This window comes from Callorhinchus milii, unplaced genomic scaffold (assembly GCF_018977255.1).
Source record: "Callorhinchus milii isolate IMCB2004 unplaced genomic scaffold, IMCB_Cmil_1.0 Scaffold1, whole genome shotgun sequence".
Classification (NCBI taxonomy): Eukaryota; Metazoa; Chordata; class Chondrichthyes; order Chimaeriformes; family Callorhinchidae; genus Callorhinchus; species Callorhinchus milii.
The window spans coordinates 50610640-50631333 of record NW_024704742.1 but is presented as its reverse complement, the minus strand read 5'-3'; the positions used below and the strand labels follow the sequence as shown (position 1 = coordinate 50631333).

The window sequence follows — 20694 nt, the reverse complement described above, 5'->3', positions numbered from 1 at the left end:
TTTTTTGGAAGTATTACATCTGTGCTTCTAGTTGGCAGCATGACAAAAATGATGCTTGAACAGTTTGTTGTGTTGCCATCACACCTTCCAATTATAATAATTACCATTGTACATTTACAGAGAATTACTTTGCAGATGTCATAAAAATATAGCTTTGTACCCTAAACTGAAGGTTATTCAAGGCTAAAAGGATGAAAGAGAAAATTATTCTTTTATTTAGTTTGGAGAATCGTAGGCAATGGAATGAGAGGGTGAAAGACTAATTTGACACACTTACAAAAGTTTGTAGACTTTTAAACATTCCCACTCAATTGACTCTCTCTCCCCAAAATTTTTGCTGAAAACAATGAACATTCCTAGCATTTTTAGGATTAAGAGTTAAAAAAAAGGAATTGTGTCAAAATTTATAACACTTTTGAAATGTGTTTATGTTTGCCACTTGTCAATAAATAAAGTGGACTCAGCAGGTTTGAAGTGTATTGATAAACTACTTACCCAAGTCTTGCCTTCTATCATCAAGTGCATTAGAATCATAAACAAAGCTGCAGTGTTGATTGGTGATCCAAATGAGTATATATCACATTCTGAGTCAAAATAAGTCTGAAAACAAAAGGATTCATTTTAAAATACAATCTTTCAATCTTGATCACACAAGAACCTAAGAATGGTTAGGACAAAGATAGCCTTTTCACGTATTTGAATTAATCCATCCCTACCACCTGTCCACCACACAACTCATATTTTACTTATTTTATGCAGTACATTTGCATTCATTGGGTATTGGCCTGGCTCCATTGGTAGCACCTTCACCTCTTTGTCAGAAAGTTGTGGGTTCAAGTTCCACGGTGGCACATTGAGGTACAGTTGAGGCTGACAATCCAATGAGGTGCTGGGGACTCTACCATCACTCCTCTCTAGGCTCCATGTTTTACATGATCAATTTCAAGGTCGTCCCTCTCACCTATAAATCCCTTCGTGCCTTACCACCTCCCTATCCCACTGATCTTCTCCTGCTCGCTCCCTCCGCTCAACTAATTCAGGCTTGCTGTGCGTTCGCACCACCAGTGGTGACCATGTATTCATATACTATGCCACTAACCTCTCAAACTCCATCTCTCAACCCCAAAGTTCTTGATTCCTGATCCTCTACAGCACCCTCTACTAGTTTTGTGCATTTGTGTCAGCCAGGGAAGTTGAAAGCAAGCTAGGGGTGTTAGTTGACTCATAACTCACCATGTCAAAACAAGTGAGGCAGTGATAAACAAGGCAAACAGGATTCTGAGCTATATTGCCCAAAAAGTGAGTTCAGATCCTCAGAAGTCATACTCAAAGAGTACAGTGCTCTGGTCAGGCTGCACCTGGAGAACTGCATACAATTCTAATCACCATAATAGAAGGGAGCTGCTTGGACTCCAGATGCAGTGCAGAAGAGAGCAACAAGGACGAGCCCCAATGTTAGAGAGATGAGCTATTAGCAATGATTTGTTGTTGTTAGGGCTCTTCAGCCTTGCAAATAGATGTTCAGAGAAGGCCTTATAGAAATATACAAGATTTTAAAATAAATTAATAAACCCAAAACAATACTTACAGATATACCAATACAGCAGAAAAAGAGGGCACAAATTCAGGGTAGCAAAAGGCAATATTTAGAGTAAATGCTAAGAAGTATTTATTTATCCCAAGGGTAAATAATGACTGGAACAGGTTAACAAGACCAGGTTGAGGCCAGAACGCTAGACTCATTTAAGAAACAGCCTGATACTGCAGTGTGAATTTTGGAAGGTTGAGTTCAAATGGGTCGAAGGGCTTTCTTCTTCTGAACTGATCTTGTGATTATACGCTGAGGGCCTTAAAAATATGATGGATTGCAGTCCGATCATCCCAAGTTTAAAAATATTAGATGATTCTCACTCTTAAACCTCTCATTCATTTATTTTGCAAAAATCTATCCCTCTTGAAATTGCGAACACTGACTGACATCACAGTTTCCCTGGGCAGTTTGTTCCATTTACTAAACACCCTCCATCTAAAGTAGGTAAATATAAACTGTCCATAGGAAAGTCCATAGGAAAGCCTATGGAAATTCCTTCTTCCATACTTCAATGTATATCCCCTTGCTGCAGAGCTTGTGGTTATGTTAAATGTATTATTTAGGTTCAATTAATGTATACACCCGAGAACTGTGAACTCCTCCAATAAGACACTTACAAAGTATGAAACAAAGAAGCAGATCAGACTTTGGTAAAAGGCATCCAATATGCTTATCCAAAAAGTTAACGATGAAAAGATCTAAAAAAAAAGGTACAGGTTAGAGAAAAAATAAATGATCATTGGTTAACTTTGTAAAGAATAATGCCAATGTTTTCACACACTGACAGACTACTTGTTCATGGCAATTAAAATCACAGTAAATAATAATCCTTGCATTTGCTGTAGCTCTTTTCACGTCTTCCAGATGTTTCAAAGCGCTTCACAAAATATACTGTAAAGTGAATAGACTGTATATTTGTGGGTAAAACCCGGGAGCCAATTGCGCACAGCAGTGTCCCACAAACAGTTGTGGATTGAGTGACCAAATTATTATTTTATTTTTTCTTGAGGGATTATTATCAGGCATATGGAGTAAGGAAACTTGCCCAAAGTTTCTCCCTACTGTAGTGCTGATTATTCCCATTAAACTAGACACAATAATAATAATATAATAATAATCCTTGCATTTGATATAGCGCTTTTCACGTCGGGAGGACGTCCCAAAGCGCTTCACAGAACACACTGCAAAGTGAATTGACTGTATATTTGTGGGCGAACGCGGCAATAGAACTGAAAGGCTATGACTTGGAAAAAGTACATGAAATAATAAGCCCAACGGTCTGAAATATTTTTGAATCAAAATCAATTCTTAAATTAACTACTGACAGCTATTTGAAATTAGCCAAATTTGCCATGAACCAGCACCTTTAACAAAATGGGTCTGCGCAAGCACATTGTGGCATTTTTCCATTTATTGCCATGTTAATGTCAATGAAGCACCACATTCTTGTGCATCCTCAGGTTTTGTGTGCATTCGCATTGAGGACTGAAATAAACCAATTGGCAGATAGGTGCTTCCAAACGTCACAACGGAACTATGGGGTGGTATTTAATTACAAAAATTCTAATGGGGTTTGCTAATCATAGCTAATAAGAAATCAGAGTAGGGCAATAGAGAACGCCTGGTAATTGGAAACCTGCCATGCTGACCCAAGGGACTTCTTCCATGAGATACGTTTCTGAAGTTGACTTCTTGCAGGTTGGTGAAATTTATATTTAACAACAAAACAAGACTACATTTGTACAGCGCCTTTCATGTCGGGAGGACGTCCCAAGGTGCTGGACATTGTACAGCATTTCAGACCCGAGCTGGGGTCAGGGAGGGATAAGGGAGGGGAGGGGAAGGGGGGTGGCCAATGGCATGGTCGAAGAGGAGAGTTTTGAGGCAGGACTTGAAGGAGGCTAAGGAGTGGGCGAGGCGGAGTGACTGGGGGATGGAATTCCAGAGGTTGGGGGCAGAGCGGCTGAAGGCTCTCCTGCCAATGGTGGGGCGGGTGGGTCAGGGGACGTGGAGCAGGCCAGAGCCGGCTGAGTGGAGGGAGAGGGCGGTTTGGTAGGAGATTAGGAGGTCGCAGAGGTAGGGTGGGGCGAGGCCATGGAGGGCTTTGTATGTGAGGACCAGGATCTTGAACTGGATCCTCTGAAGGATAGGGAGCCAGTGGAGTCGGGCGAGAGTGGGGGAGATGGGGTCATGGAATTTGGTGCGGGAGAGGACACGGGCTCCAGAGTTCTGGATTATCTGCAGCCTGTGGAGGGAGGAGTTGGGATTAAAGAACCCCTTGTTTATCAGTAAATAATCTTGAAAAGCTGAAATCAATCAAAATATTCATTCCTCATAGTGAACACAATTAATGAATATAATGCATGATTTAGCAGATTATCTATTGATTGATTGTCCATTTCTGATAGTTGCACGATAGTGAAACAATCCTCCAGTCAAATAATGACTGAAACTAATTTTATTTTAGCTCAGTTTTCCAAAAATTACAGATAGGAGTTTAATCATACCCTGCACCTTAATGAGTCTCATAGCAATCCTCCATAGCTCTGCATTGCTTGGATGCTCACCGCCTGTCAAGAGCCTTCTAACCAGCAATTGATTTCAGTGAGCAAGGCCCAAGTAGAGTTCTGGCAGGTTGACACATTTGAGAATATCCAGGATTCAATATTAGACTATAAAAAGTTGTAGTTTTGTCTTTTTGTTTAACAGACTTGTTTTGAAAACTGCATAATGAATGGACAACTGCAAAGATTACATTTGATACAATTGCCTCCCCTTTATCTTCGCAGCTTCCTTATTGTTTTTTACCCCAATAACTAGATTTGAGCTGGTGCAGTGATAAAAAATCAATGCGAATGCCACTTCGCATTGAGTCCTCAATGCGAATGCACACAAAACCTGATCACTATCTCACTTGTCTAATGAATCCAAATTCAAATGAACAGTTGACAAATGTCTTGATTGGTAGTCCTAAAATGACACTAGCCTACAGATTAAGATTACCTCAAAGTTAAGCAACTCCAGCTAAAGTTAGCTGGAAATATTTCTTCCGTGCACAAGATGAGAATTAAAGTCTGCACACATCTGCTAACTCAAATTATAAATAATATAGAAATTAGATGCAGGTCAATATAAGATATTGTCTTGCCTAACTTTCAAGGAAGCAACAAACACATTTTCAGAAAGGAAATCTCAGTGAATGTAAGTTTCTCTTTAGTGACCATTCTATTTCGATGTGAATGCTAGAAATGTTTGAAAGATTTAGAGGTTATTACATCAATAAATCCTACAAACAGTAATCAATCACTATCCAAAGGAAACAAGGCAACTAAGCACAATTCATGTGAATCTTCAGTACCTTAGACTGTTGCCCACTTTTGTAAAGTTCTGGAAATTGGAGGAGTGTCTTAGCTGAAACATCTTTATCCAGGATGCCATAGACAATTGGTGGAATGGAGGTGAAGAGAAGGTTGAACAAAACAAGAATCCAATAGTCAATCATGGATGACCCAGAAAATCCACAGAAGAACTGATACCAGAACAGGAGACATACATAGGCCTGGAAGAGAGGAGAAAAACAAATTCAAAAACAAATACAGCACATTTCATTTTCCCCAAAAGGATCACACATGCTCTTAGACATCTTTTAATTGCATGCAAAATATTCAATGCAGTTTGGAAAATCAAAACAAAATTATAGTTTTGTATTCTCATTGTTAAAGATAAACTGGATCTCTCAGAAATGTACAAACATTTGTCAACTGCATGTGGAGTCCTGTAGCTCAGTGGTTGGAGCACTCGCTTTGCAAGTGAGAGACCTGAGTTCAGTTCCAGGCAGGTCAGGGCGAAACCTTGGGCAAGTTTCCTTACTCCATACGCCTAATGATAATCCCTCCAAAAAAACAAAACAATAATAAATTGGTCATTTTCAATCCATGACTGTTTGTGCGCAATTGGCTGCCGCGTTCGCCCACAAATATTGTCAATTCACTTTACAGTATATTCTGTGAAGTGCTTTGGGACACATAGAAGACGTAAACAGCGCTATATCAAATGCAAGGATTATTATTATTATTATTATTATTAAAACCATCTGATGATCTCTGTACAGAGATTTTAAAAAATCCAAAACAAAATAAAATTGATCATCTTTTGAAAATCAAAACAGTACACTGATGAATGACTGCATTTGCAAACATAAATCAAGCTGAAGAAAATATAGAGAAAACTGCAACATATAGACATTATTAAATCAGTTGCTAGCAGTGCTCATTTTTTAAGAAACATGAAGTCAAGCCAAACTTTTAATGTTTTGTTGAAATGTCAACCTGGAGACAATCTATCTTACTTGTACAAAAATGTCAAATTCAGAACCACTTGAAAAAAAATACTCTAGAATAATTAGGTAGGAGCTAATTTTATAACTAGTCAAAACAGACCAACATAAATTTAGCTCATTGAAAAACAATGAATTGGTTTCAGAGTGGCAGGATGTTGATTCACGCTGACAATTCTTCATACAACACATTGCCAATGTAGGACAAGTCACTGGGGTGAGAGTTGACTTAACAGTTGTGAGGCATGTATACAAGAGGAAAAAAAAGAGCTCTTTGGAGTCCCTCTTAACAAGTGAGTGTCATTGGTAGAGGCCTGGGCTTTCTTGTCCCCAGCAGGGAGTACCTCATAATGGGCTAGGAGAAAGGGGAATAAGCAACATTAAAGATTTGAGGAAAAGAAATGGAAATGGGAAAATTGTTTAATTTAGAATATAAAAGATAAATAATAATACTTGGATTTGATACAGTGATAATAATAATACTTTCATTTGATAACAGTACTTATCACGTTGGAAGAGCATCGATCAAAGCGATACAGAAAATTTGTCTGTAAAGTGCAGTGACTTCGTATTTTGACACAACAGACAATATGCATACAGCAATGTCCCACAAACAGCTATGAACTGAATGACCGATTTATCTGGAAAAATATTGTCCAGGACAACAGGAGAACTCCCTTCTCTTTTTGAATAATGCCATGGGATCTCTAATATCCACCTGAGTAGACAAACAAGGCCGCACATCTCCAAAAATGCAACACCCCCCAGCACTGAACTAGAGCGTCAGGATAGACTGTTAGTTAAAAGTCCCAATGTGGCTTGAACCCACAACTTTTTTTACTCGAACACACAACCCTCTGACTCAGAGGCAAGAATGATACCAGCTGAGCCACGCTGACACCCAAATTAGTCTCGTCCACTATAGTTTGTAAAAAAAAGTCATTCCGGAAGGGCAATGCTGGCAGAGCCAATATTTATTGCTTATTCCTAATTTTCTTGAGAAAGTGGTGGGGGTTGACGGTTAAACCACCACAGACCTTATCAAAGGAACTCTGACCTTATTTGGTACAGCTTGTCTGACTCAGCAAATTTCACTGCATTTGTCCCATGGTTTTTTTTTAATTGATTGAATAAATACATTAAAAAGTCACACTGATTACAGATCAGGATTAAAGCATTTTTTTCTTCCTGTCTAGGTATTAAAAAAGTCAATTGTTATTTTACTGTTGCTCTTCAGTGATTAATACTTACCACATTCTTATAGAAGAAATAAAGAATCATGTTAGCCAGTCTGCTGTAGCACCAGTGTCCATGAACAAGTAGTAGTTTTTTTAAATGTTTAAACCAAGAAATTGCAAAATCACTAGATACTGCAGCCTGCAATCCATAAAACAACAATCAACATCTTTCCAGAAGTATCTGTGCATTAAAGCCATTAAACAAGAAAAATAAAACAATCCAGTAGGAGACCATTCAGCCCATTAAGCCTATTCTGCTATTTTATTAGTTCATGGCAGATACGTTTTTTCAAAATCCATTAATATCCTTGATTCCTAAGTACCTTTTTTTTGGTCAGCTGGGTGGCTGACACATGTGGAAACCCATCACCATGTTTAAGAGTATCCAAAGCAAGCTGAGATTTCCATGCATCCCACCTACACATGGAAATCCTTGATAGATTCTTGTAATGGAATGTGCACACTGTCTCCCGAGGGATGCATCCTGCTTATCTAATTCCAGAAAGTAAGCAAGAGCCAAGACTTGGGGCCACCAGAGTGTATACTGTTGTACTGCTGGAGTCTAACCAGCTAAAACCACACAGCTTGCCATTGATATTGCTTTACCGCTGCTTGTCCAGCTAGGACCACCCTACCCGTTTGCCTTGCAGGGTTAACAGGACTGAGTGGGATGACTCCCTGCCCCAAGTGACTGGTCTCCCTTCCAAGTCCTGCTGATGAGCCAGGCCGGCTGTGCTGCCATCAGCAGTGCCCTGGAATACTGCGGACCAGTCTGGCTCAGGACTGGACTACTGAGACCACCACAGCTGGCTGGCTTGATTCCGACATTCTGTTGCAAAGCATGTCACCTTGGAGCCAATTCAACTCCAAGGAGGCCTCACTTGCCTCCCTTCCAAGGAGGATATCCTGAGTACATATTCATCTCCTTCTAAACTTACAAATTGATTCTGCACTACGGTAGGGCATTCCACATTTACAAAACCCTCGGTGTGAAGAAATGTTTTCTGATCTCACTTTTGACTGGCAAAGCTTTAATTTTAAAATTGTGTGGTAATGTTTGGATGCCTCTACCAGAGTGAAGAACACATACTGATCATAAAAGATTACTTCTTTAAATGAAAGCTTCATTGTCATAGTATTAAATAATCGTAGAGCAAACCATAAAATTTTACAACCAAGCAGGCCTAAGTTACTTTTAGCCAACAGTTCCCAACTTCACCTGCATTCCTTCCTGACCAGAGATTCCAATTCCAATATCAGCAACCTGGATCATACTGACATCATTGGCACCATCACCTGGATCAGATGACAGAGTGAGTTGAAAGAAACCATCAGTTCAAGAAATAAGTGCTTAGTAAACTTTTTTGGTTCAGGAGGGACAACACTGGGCATCACGATAAAATTAACCCACAATTTAATGTGATGCGATAAAATGCACACCATTTGGATCATAAATCCAACACTGCTCTTTTACTGCCACTTTCTCATCCAACAGATACACTTTCAAGTAGCTTCTTTTAATTCATTATTGCTAAATGTTTGGTTTTAAGAAAATTATAATATTGAAGTGTAGAAAGATGCACCTTTGTGCCTCTGTAGCTAAATGCACCAAATGGTACTGAGTCATACGTGTCAGACAAGAGAAAGATCCCAGGTTTGATCAATGATCTGAAGTGGGATGGTATAAAAGCATCAGTAATCTTCAGGCTACGAAGGCAGGGAATAAGAAGAATCAGCTAGGATTCCTATTCATGTTCAGTAACTCCTGAAAAAGAGAAAGTATTTTGGTGGACAAACCAGGTTTTGGATGTGACACCTAAGATAATTCTTACCTATTGCTAGAGTCATGACTTTTAGCTTATCTCGTACAAGCTGGACCACCCTGCTTTTTTGTAATGGTGCTGATCTGCAGCATATAACAGCACGGCATTGTTCAGCGAGTTCTAGGAACCTATCTTGCAGGCTTTCATGCAGTGCAAATTCTAAAGTCTTTCCGTCGATTACCAAGCCAAGGTGACCCTGCGTCGTGGGTTCAGTAACCGAAGAGGATGGAAGAAAATTAACATTGAAGCTGGGGTTTGTGATCTTCTGAGTGGCAGTCTGGTTTTTAAGTTTTGAAATATTTTTATTAAGTGAATCTTCACAGTCTTCCTATAAAGAGAACAAGTAAGCATAAGTCTTGGGATACTTAGAGCAGCGTACTGCACAAATATTCACCAGATTATTACAGTGTATAAGACACAAGTGTCTTGTAAATGCCCCAAATTAACTATGGGGGAATGGGGAAATGAGAAATGGAAGAGATTCCGACATTGGGATTCAGTTTATGGCATTTCCTAGCCAGATTCGTAATTTGGAATCAGGAGGAACTCCTTTAGGTGATCAAAAGTACTGCACATAATGTAATAACTTACATTTATAATCCTTGCATTTGATATAGTGCTTTAACACGTAACTGAACCACTCAAAACACTTGACAGGATTCACTATGAAGAGCAGTCACTTTTGGTGGCAAATATGGCAGCCAATTTGTGCACAGCAGTATAATACAAAATTACATTTGTATTGCAGCTTTCATGTCAGGAGGACCTCCTAAGGCACTGGACAGGGATTTGACCCAGCAATGTCCCATAAATAGGCATATAGTGAATGCCAAATTTATCTGAAGGATTGTTGGCCATAGACTGTGAGAAACACCCTTTCCTTTCTGAATAGTGCCATGGGATGTTTAGTCCATCTGAACAAACAGGTTATTGTTTCATTTGAAGGATGATGCCTCCAACAATGCCACACTTCCCTAGTACTGACCAAGCCTTCGGCCACCCTCCTGACCTCCACCCTCCCCAATCCCGACCCCCAGTTCGGGTCCAATCCCTAACTGTCCTAGGGACGACCTCCAAACATGAAAGGCTAATTTTGTATCGTATTTTACTGCACGGAGTGTTAGCCTACATTATGAGTTCCAAGTTCCTACTTGGGGCTTGAAATCACAACCTTCTGACTCAAAAATGAGACCTCCCCAATTGCGCCAGGCTGACATTTGTGTTGGGAGTACCAATAATGTGGAGCACTTTATATGATACTCCTCCACAGCCAACCATTGAGGCAATTTTGCAGGACTTAAGTTTCCTTGAAATAATTTCGAAAGAGATTAAAGTAAAGAATTGTTCATACATATGGAACACAAACATTTTGTATTCACTTTATTTGAAACAGCTGTTGAAAGGCATCATACCTGCACTATAATACACTGAAATATGTGAAAATATGCTCATATATCCAGGACTTGTTATGAACCCTGATTCGTATACAAAGAAGTAAGCAACTGTTGCTGAAGCTCTGCACTTTCCAAGTGGTGGAAAGGGGGATAGACAAGCTGGGTCCCCTTTGGGCTGAATTGGCAATGGAATATTGGAATCTTGTTGACTCTTTGTGGCAATCTTGATGGTCTTGATAGTCTAGTTCTTGAGCCCGAGTGTCTGCAGTGCTCCAAGGCACTGTTGATGCCTGGCAGGTTGAAATAGACCAGTCACCGGGGGGCAGGGATTCATCCTACTTTCTCCTGTTAACCCTGGAAGCCAAAGCCTAACTGTCAAGGTGATTCTGCTCACAATGGTAAGCTCTGTTGTTTAGCTGATTAAACTCCAGCAGTGGCTCAAACAAACTATTGGCTCCCCAAGCCTTGGCTCCTGACAACCTATACCTAATATTTTCCAGAATTGGAGCAAGCTACTCATTCAATCCCACTGCCAAATCCTACACCCATAATCAATCCCAATATTAAAAAATTAACCTTCACATCCCCTAAACAAATGTCCTATTCTACTACCTTGGCATATCTGAAAGCAATGTTCTTGGTTTACTTTCTTCAAAGTGGAAGAAGTCCACAGTGTAGAAATTTCACCTGAACCTAGATTTATTCTATTAATGAGGCACGTGAGAGAGGTGCTATTTTGACAAAATTCTTAAATTCGACCTTAATTTTGAAGCCAATTTTCTGTTAGCTCCCTTTGCACGTTGAACTACATCTGACTGTTCAGGTGGACATGAAAGATCTCACGGGATAATTCAAAAAGAGCTGGGAGTTTTTCCAACAATCCCCCAGATAAAATAAGATCATTTTCTGCATGGCCGCTTGTTGGTCACTGCTGTGTGCAAATTGTCTGCCGCATTCACCTACAAAATACACAGTCTCTACACTTTACTGTAATTCCTGTGAAGCACTTTGAAACATCTCACCGATGTGCTAAAGTGCTATTACAAATTATCATTATAAAACTGAAGTAACAATCACAAGCTGAAATAAAAAGTAGGCAGAATGGGGAAAAAACAAAGGAGATGCTATTTGTACAATACAAGCAAACCTTTAAAATGTTTCATATTTAGTTAAATATATTTGTGGTGCTTATTTTAGTAAGTAGGATTAACACTTTTGTGAGGTTTAAGCATCTTTATTGCTGTGATGAATTTTTAAGCATCACAAGTGTGTGATCCACAATTGTTTAGAACAATTCAGCCCACAGAGACAGTCTCTGTAGAATACTAATAGTTTAAGGGTGCCCTTACCTCTAAACTCTCATAACAACTTAGATTTATATAGCGCCCTCCACGCTGGACGGCGTCTCAGAGCGCTTCACAGTAATGGATACTGGGGCTGAGCCAGGGGGAGGGGGAGGAAAGTGATCAAAGGCATGGTCGAAAAGGAAGGTCTTCAGCAAGGACCTGAAAATAGGGAGGGGGCGAGGCGAAGGGAGTGAGGAAGGGAATTCCAGAGCCTCGGGGCATAGTGGCTGAAGGCACAGCTGCCGAGGGTGGAGCAGAGGACTCAGGGGATGAGGAGGAGGCCAGACCCGGAGGAACGAAGGCAGAGGGTACTGTTTTGAGGAGAGAGGAGGTCAGAGAGGTGGGGGGGTGCAGAGGAGTGGAGGGATTTGAATACAAGGGTTAGGATCTTGAACTCGATCCCCTCTGGGATAGGCAGCCAGTGCAGTCTGGCAAGGACTGGGGTGATTGGGGAACGTAGTTTGGTGCGGGTGAGAATGCGGGCGGCAGAGTTTTGAATGATCTGGATTTTGTGGATGGTAGTGGATGGGAGACCAGCAAGGAGGGCGTTAGAATAGTCCAGCCGAGAGGTGACACATGGACTAGGGTTTCAGTGGCTTTCATGGAGCTAATACAGTATTACTTTACTTAATAAAGGATGAAGATAGCCCCAATGTTAGACTTCATTCTTGTACTATTATTTGTACATGCTTCTAAATATTATCACATAGAGAACAAAAGAGTTTTCAGTTTACCTTACTATCTGAGCGAAGATTTAAGATGGTGTCTTTTTGATCAAGGAGTTTACAGGCAAAGGCAATGTTGACAGCGGTTTCCCGTTTATCCCCTGTCAGGACCCAGATCTTTATTCCAGCTCTTCGAAGTGCCCTAATAGTATCTGGCACACCATCCTGTAAGCGATCCACAATACCAGTGGCACCTAAATATAGGGTTAGAAATGATCAAATTATTCATTATTTTTATACATGACATGCAGCGAATTAGACAGGAAACATAAATGTAATAGTTATTACAACATTCTCTGCTGAACTAGAGTAAATTTTTAAATCAAGGCTTCTCAAACTTTACAACTGTGAGCCTCCCTAAGCTAAGAAAAACAAAACAATTGCACCTCATAGTTTACTAAGACCACATAAATAACTGAAATATATTACTCTGAAAGAATACGAGTAATAAAGTAAGTCTTTGAGCAATATAGTTATAAAAGTACAAGTGTCAAAAGTACTAATTTTATTTCATAAAGTACCTTCCGTGTTATCTCACAGTTCTGTTCAAAAATCGAGGAGGCAAAACAAAACTGGACAAACATTTTAAGAAACATTAGGAAACAAATATTTCTCCCTTTGTCATAAAACAATCTATTGATTTGACCATGGATTGATCCACTGAAGACTGATTGGCATACAACCAACAAACAACTGGCTGCTGCGTTTCACCCACAAAATAGTGAATCCACTTTACAGTAAATCCTGTGAGGCGCTTTGAGACGATCTCGACAATGTGGTAAATGCCAGGATTATTATTATTAAAGCTCCACCTCATTTTGAGTATCACAGTTCAGATGACTTGGTTGCCATACATGTGAATCAGTGACTATCTGCCCTCCTTCCTTGCACTCTGATTCGTGGCCTGATTCAGACAGGGGCCACGTTTATCAATCAGTGTGAATGTTTTCCCCTCACGTTGTGGTGGGGATTGTTGTGGCGGAGATTGCAGTGGCGGGGATTGTTGTGGCAGGAAGACTTGTCGTGGGGTTTGGTTGTTGGGGACGCAGCTTCGCTGAGATGCGGGGCCAGTCCTGCAAAACCCAGGACATTGGGAGGTATGCAACTGCCGCCTCCCCGGGGAGACATGTCCCATAGTGTGATAATCTCTGGTTTAAATTTAGTCGCCATGGTTGATTTTACAAGAAGATTTTGGGTAAAGAGATCTGGCTTAGCTATGGCAGCCCTTATAATTGATTGACCATCCACTGTCCATTTTCACATCTGAAGAATTGAATTATATCCCTTTAGGGTAGACGATACAACAAGACTCTAAAAAATGCAAGTTTCTCATACAGAACATGCATTTGCCCTTATTTACCAATCAGCGTTAGGTTGGTTTCTAGTTTAACTGCTGATTGCAGCAGGAGCTCTTCTCGGTTATCAATACTTGTCTCTGCTTTCGTATGGAACCTTAGCCATTCACTGTAGTCAACAGTACTCAACACCTACAGGACAAAAAAATTTTGTTAGTGCTAAATCTGGACTGATTTCCCTTAACCCAACAACAACAATTTGTACTTATATGGCACCTTTCAAGTAGAACATCTCGAAGTGTTTTATAAAGATGGAGTGGGGGCTCAAGTTAGGTGGAAGATATGGGAGGGAGGTGGTCCGAAGGCACAATCAAAAAGATATGTTTTAGATTGCTTTCAAATTAGAGATGGAGGGAGCAAGGCACGTTGATTTAGGGAGAGTTTCAACCAATGGGATAAAGTAGCTGAAAGCTCGCCAACTGACCAAAGAAGATCATAGAGATAGGATGCATCAAGACTGGCAAAGCTTTTAAAAACAAGGATCTTAGAGTTGATCTGCAAAAGCCAACAGAGCCACGCTAGAATGGGAGTGATGGGCTCATAGAAGCTTGTGTGGAAGAGAATATGGGCTGCTGAATTCTGGCTGATCTGAAGTTTGTGGAAAGGCTGACAAGCATAGCATTGGAGAAGTCAATTCTTAGAGTACCAAAGATGTAGATAAGTGTTTTGGCTGCACTGTGTGTGAAGTAGGAATAGTGTGGCAGTAGAAGCTAAGGATGAAAGGATTAAATATTTAATTATACTACCCTATTTTTCTACATTTCACATAGAAATTTTCAGAAATGTGGTTAGTAAAAAGATGTGCCTAGTTCTTTGTTACAATAAGTCACTGAACAAACAATACCTGCAGAAATTGGGTGCATTAAATTTATCAGGTAATGGATTATACTAAAAAAAATTAAAGAAATAAGGTACTACTTCCCATCCTAACATCTCAACAGAAGTTTCTCTAGATCATACAAATGATTGAAATGGTTACGAAATCAGAATAAAGTCAATAATTTGTTCAATAATTGGCAAGTTTAAACTTAGTATTATTGTGGTTATAACATAAATTAATAAAATGTATAATATTGTCATACAGTAATATAATGATTTAATAATTAAATAATCTCAAAGCACTTTAAATAGAAGTGAATGTTACATAGGGAAAAATGGTAGTTTTTCATCAGAGGCAACATCCCACGAACAACGAGACAAGTAGCCAATTAATCTGAATTTAGGGGAAAATTTGGCTGAGGAGGTAAATATAAAACAGATCAATTGGGAAATCACAACAACAGAGGTTTGTCCCTTTACAACATTCTTTTATGTCTAGATAGGTTACCATACGCACACACACACACACACACAATGCTTGCAAAAGGTTTGGAGCAAAACATCTTATTATGATCTTATAATAATAATCTTACATTTGGTATAGCTCATTTCAGTTGGGAAGACAGCCTAAAGAACTTCACAGGATATGCTATAAGTGCATTGACTATGTGTGTTTTGTGGAGAAATGTGACAGCCAATTTTGGCACAGCAGTCCCATAAACAACCATGAAGTGAATGACCAATTTTATTTGGGGGAATGTTGGCCACTTTTCGAATAATGCCATTCTGCCCCACTCTCTGGATCTCCATCCGAGTCCTTACGACTTGCTCGCTCACTCCCTCCCTATACTCAAAGCCCACCTCAAGACCCAACTTTTTTCAACCACAATTTTGATCATCTTTTTCCTCCCCACCCTCTTCGCTTACCATTCCCCAACTCGAGTGTCTAGCCAGCAGTGTGAAGATATGAAGCTTGCTATATAAAGGGGCTATATAACTGTATGTTGTATTATATAATCTTTAACATTATTATTAATTTGCACAGTTCTATCTGTGCGCTATTGTTTGTATGGTTTGCTATATGCACTACAACGTGATTTCAAAGTTTGACAAAAACAATCTTTCCTTTGCATATTTCATTCTAATAGGAAATTGCAGCTCTAGTATTGAAAAAGTATATTTTGAATTAAATTGCTACACAGATCTATAAGCCATTCAGTGAATTAAATACCGTACCTGTAAGCAAGCAGCTATTCAACAAGGAGCTTAGTAAACCTGTCTTATATATGAAATAAAAGTAATCGACAAAGAAACCCTTATAATAAACTTATAATAATAATATAATAATCCTTAATAAACATGGGTAGCTCTGAACAGAATGAAATGGCTTAATTGGCATGATAATTTTTTTTAAGTTTCAATCTTTAGGTTGGTTCATATTTAAGTATTTTTACAAAACCACATGATGCATATTTTGCATAAAAATATTAACACCACACATTTAAATGTAATACTTCCTTCTGCTAGAATATATATGCAGTTTCGAATTATAGTAGTACATTGAAAATGTGAAGAAAGCATCTCTTTGTATAAGTCAAACAATTATTTTTTGCCTGATCTCGTGATAAAAAAATGGTCAGCTTCTGCTTCCACATCATGATAAACCAAAAATAGTAAAAACCAATCAGACCCAATGGCTTCATCATATACTAGAATCTCTATGATTCTCTATTAGGTGTAAAATCATAAATTTTATCATAAATCATATTATAAACTTAGCACTCTAGAAGGTGGACAAAACAGTAGAACATCATTAGATTTGCAAGATGTTAGTGAACTGCTTGAAGTTTGTTCTTATGTTTTATGATACCATCTCAACCTCTCAATGAGTTTGTAAGAAAATGTCATATTTTTTTTTTTTTGCATACTCTTTTAGCAATGCACAAAGTGCGGAGACCATTTTTGGCGTAGAAGTCTAAGTATTTCTGAGTCTTTTCTTTAATGTACTTCAGTTTGTCTCCTTTACGACCTGTAAGAAGATTGCAGGTTAGTGAAAATTCAAGAGTAAGTCAAAAACAGTACAAACCCTACTACAAATTTCCATATTATTTAGTTAAATATTTTCAGCTGGATTTATTCAAGTGTCTACAATGCATAAATAGCATTTGGCTTAAAATTCAGTTCACTAGTGCAATCATTAAATCAGACATGATAAATATATGAAAGACGAATCCCTTCCTTTTGAAACAAAACTGTGGTACAATAGTCATTGTCTTCATTACATTGGTGCAAAGATAGTTTAAAAGTCATTTGTTGATGGAAAATAGCTTCTCAAACACAAACACAATAAATTGTTCTTTCAAACAGATTAGATTGTTTTCTTTTACGAGATAAGATTATGTGATTAGTACACAGGTAGTTCGGGACATATGTGCATGTGACCACCAGGAAAGTGATAGGCGAACGAGATGGACCTTGGTCTTTTCTTGTCTAACATTTTTTATGTTCTTATGTAATAAATCATGCTCTAAATTTAGAGTCAGTTTCAAAGCAACCAACCACCTTGAGGGTAATGTTGTGACATACAGTATTTATAAATTGCTCATTGTTCATTTTATTGAAAATCAAAGTTGTAGTTCTAAGTAAATAAATGCTGCTTTTAAAAGATAAATTGGAAGGCTAGACTAAATTTTTCAACTCCAGGATGTAAAATGCTCATTGGCTGTTTATGTTACTGCATTAACTGCCCAACCTGGTTACCTTGACAACACTTACTTCATTGTCCATTTCCAATTATACTTCTATCTTAGGAACAGGAGAAGAATATTTTAAAAACTAGAAACTCAGTTTTCAAGCAGATGACAGATAAGTCACGTGTAACTAATCCAATCTCCAATTTACCTTTAGTTGAGGTATCCAAAAGGTCCATCATGACTGAATCCGCACCTTTGGTATAAACAACTACTTTATTAGTCAATGGGTGACGGACAACCACTGACATCCTTTTTCTAATCGAGTCAAATGGTAAGATGTGCAAGAGCTGGAAGTGTAATAGTCCCCTGTCTCTCAGATCCACAGTCACTTGATCAGGAGTCCTAGATACCAAAGTGCATTCATATGCCTTAGCAGCGTGTACCAGGGCAGCTTCATCTGGGCTCTCAGCCTCATAACATAAATTTAAATAATTAACTCCCTCGTCATCTATTGAAGCACTTGTGGACGAACTGGTTTCAGTTACCAAATTATTATTTTTAAGAATTTCAGCACGTCTTTCAGGTGAACTAGGGTGAACAGTTGTTTTGGTTGGTCTAGAAGGTAATATCTGGTGTTGATCAACTATACTTGATGAGGTTGAAGCTACCTTCAATCGACCTAACAGTTTGCTAACTAATAAACTGGGACTTTCTATAAATGGATCTTTTAAACTTGAAAGAGAGGATGGGCTTGTACGAGATCCAGAAAACCTCTGAAACAGTTGCTTTAACTCATCCAGAGACTTCATTGGAATCCTGGTAATCGAAGGTGTTCTTATCTAAAATAAAGCAAACAGTTAAACAGAGATTAATCCTTTATATGGATAAACATTGCTTGTTACTAAATCACTATCCCAAAAGCAGATGGATTAAAAAATAAGTGTGCATATTTTAAAACAATCCCTTTCTACCCATAAATCATTGTAATCAGCACAGTGTCTGACCAAAATTAGGAGCCAATGTGGGTGGAGCAGTGGATGTGAATGTACTCTGTGGCAGAGTAGTTGATATGAACATGGTCTAACTTTAGCTAATGTGTCTGAGACCATGACAATACTTAAAAAGGAATTGAATAAACATTTGAAGAGGAAGACAAATGAAGAATAATGAGAAATACAGGAGTAGGAAATTGGAGTTCAGCATAATTAATTCTAGCTGAGGAACTAGCAGCAAAGACTCTAAGCTGAATAGCTTCCCTTTGTGCTACAATTTTTGTAATTCTATCTGCCCGACATTACCATAGCACTGCTACAGAAAGCAGTTGGATCACTGTTCCCACAACAAAGTTTTATCTACCAGCTTCAGATAGATAAAAACTATGAGGTGAATGATAAATTCATTTGTATGAGAAATTCCCTTCTCTCCGAGTGTTGTTGTGTGAACTTTAAGGTAAACGACTTGCACTTAAATTGTGCCTTTCACGTATAATGCATCAGGTTTTTTTCATAGACAGTGTAGGATACCAAAAACAGTGGGAAGAAAGGATATGGAGAACGTGACCAAAGCCATCGCTGAGGAGCTGAGTTTCTAAAAGGATCTTAAAGCAGGAAAAGGGGGAATTGAGGGGAGGGTGCTACAGTCACTAAGGCACAGGGGCTAAAAGCTCCCCCCCCCCGCCCCCCAACCATGGAGGGGGCAAAGCACATGCAGCAGGCCAATTCCCTTCAGTTCGCAAATTCAGTTTGCAGAATGAAGGGAGCAGATGCATAAGTGAGTCTAGCAAATATTACAGATGAGGGGAACTGCACAGAGAGATTTGCAGGTCAGTACAAATAACAATATTAATAATCCTTATTTTTGGTATAGCGTCTTTCACAGGAGGACATCCCAGAGGTTCTTCATGGGATATAATGTAAACTGGAGTGACTGATGTTTACCTTAGCAGGGAGGCGGGATCTCAGTTTAACATCATAGTGGGAAATATTGACAAGATGGGAAAAAGGTGACCAAAGGCATTGTTGAAGATATGGGTTTTTAGAAGAACAGTCTTATTCAAAAGATGGCCTATCCAACTATGCAGGCCTTTCCCAGTACTGAATTGTCAGCCTACGCTATGAGCTCAAGTCCTCATATGGGTCTTGAACCTACAATCTTTTGATCCGGAAGTGAGAACGCTACCAATTGAGCTAAGCTGGCACTGATAAATTTAAACTTAATGTCTTCTCTTGAGCCATGCAGAACCCACCAACACGTCCCACCAGGTGGTCCAGTGTTCAAGATGGCGTGTGCAGTGCAAAATGTACCCGGCTGAACCGGCCAGTAGCACAATATCGTCCGCAAATAAAAGCACAGCAATCCTATTAGAAAGGCTTCAAATAGAAACACCGAGTCTGATGCCATCCAACACATCATTGATGAAAGCTTTGAATAGCCTTGCCTTACTCCCTTTTCATTTTGAGGGATATCTTAGATGAGGGATACGCTTAGGAGGAGGATCAAGTTAACAAACTCTTAACTTGATATGGACGGAGTTCCCTGCAGAAGACACACTTTGTTTGAAATACTTTTTCCTGACTCTTATGCTGCCATTTTCACTGGTGCTTCTCCTCACTCCCCCCATTATGATCTATTCTACTTTCCAATCTCGTCCCCAATAAAAAAAAGTGAAAAACCTTGTTCTATGTTTCACATAGAAACATAAGACACTGTTCAACTGTAATCTTTATTGCTCTTCATTATATCTGCTTCTTTCGTGCCAAGTAGTGTAATGGACAACACGGAACCTAAATTTAAAGTTACACAATCCAATGATTTATTTGTAGCTCCCTAAATCATGTCCCTAAAAATGTCTTTGTTAGGAAAAAAATGAAGAGAAGTTATTTTCCTTTAAATATATAATGTTTCAAATATGTCAATTTCAAATTAACCCATTATTAAGGTTCAAATGTTCAATCCTATTATGTCCTTCTGTGACCCCAGTCCAGGACGCAAAGTAACATGTTGCCTATTTGGCCCGGAGCCCATTGGTGTTGCTGTTTTTGTTGTCCTTGTTCGTGCTTGGATAATATTTGCTCAAAACTTTTCATCCTATGTTCGACTGCTGATCAGTTATCAAGACACTATCAGCCGTAGTATTCAATTGAGCATTTCCACAGACTCTGCTTTAAAATGTCCTCCACCATCTTCTACCGCCCGTGGAAGAAGATCTCCCTGCAATCCCTCTCCGCTGCCCTGTTGTCCTCTGAACTCCTTCCCCTCTGGCCCACCTCCCGCACCAACCCATCCTGTGTTTACTCTCCTCCACAGCACTCTCTCCACCATGCTCTACGCCCTTGCCCCTCTCACCTCCCGAACTACCTCCTATTCGCGATCCT

The 20694-nt window shown here is 39.2% G+C and overlaps 1 protein-coding gene across 1 annotated transcript in view; it reads right to left on the bottom strand.

Moving 5' to 3' along the window:
• Nucleotides 1-20694, bottom strand: part of LOC103178138 (ATPase phospholipid transporting 10D) — a 48858-nt gene that overhangs the window by 8500 nt on the left and 19664 nt on the right. Inside the window, exons 12-21 of the mRNA XM_007892708.2 lie at nucleotides 17529-18159; nucleotides 16556-16656; nucleotides 13814-13940; nucleotides 12463-12647; nucleotides 8998-9316; nucleotides 8385-8461; nucleotides 7179-7304; nucleotides 4950-5150; nucleotides 2209-2289; nucleotides 496-600 (exon numbers count right to left, since the gene is read on the bottom strand). Coding sequence (XP_007890899.1) covers nucleotides 496-600; nucleotides 2209-2289; nucleotides 4950-5150; nucleotides 7179-7304; nucleotides 8385-8461; nucleotides 8998-9316; nucleotides 12463-12647; nucleotides 13814-13940; nucleotides 16556-16656; nucleotides 17529-18159 — 1953 coding nt within the window. The remainder of the gene's footprint in view (nucleotides 1-495; nucleotides 601-2208; nucleotides 2290-4949; nucleotides 5151-7178; nucleotides 7305-8384; nucleotides 8462-8997; nucleotides 9317-12462; nucleotides 12648-13813; nucleotides 13941-16555; nucleotides 16657-17528; nucleotides 18160-20694) is intronic.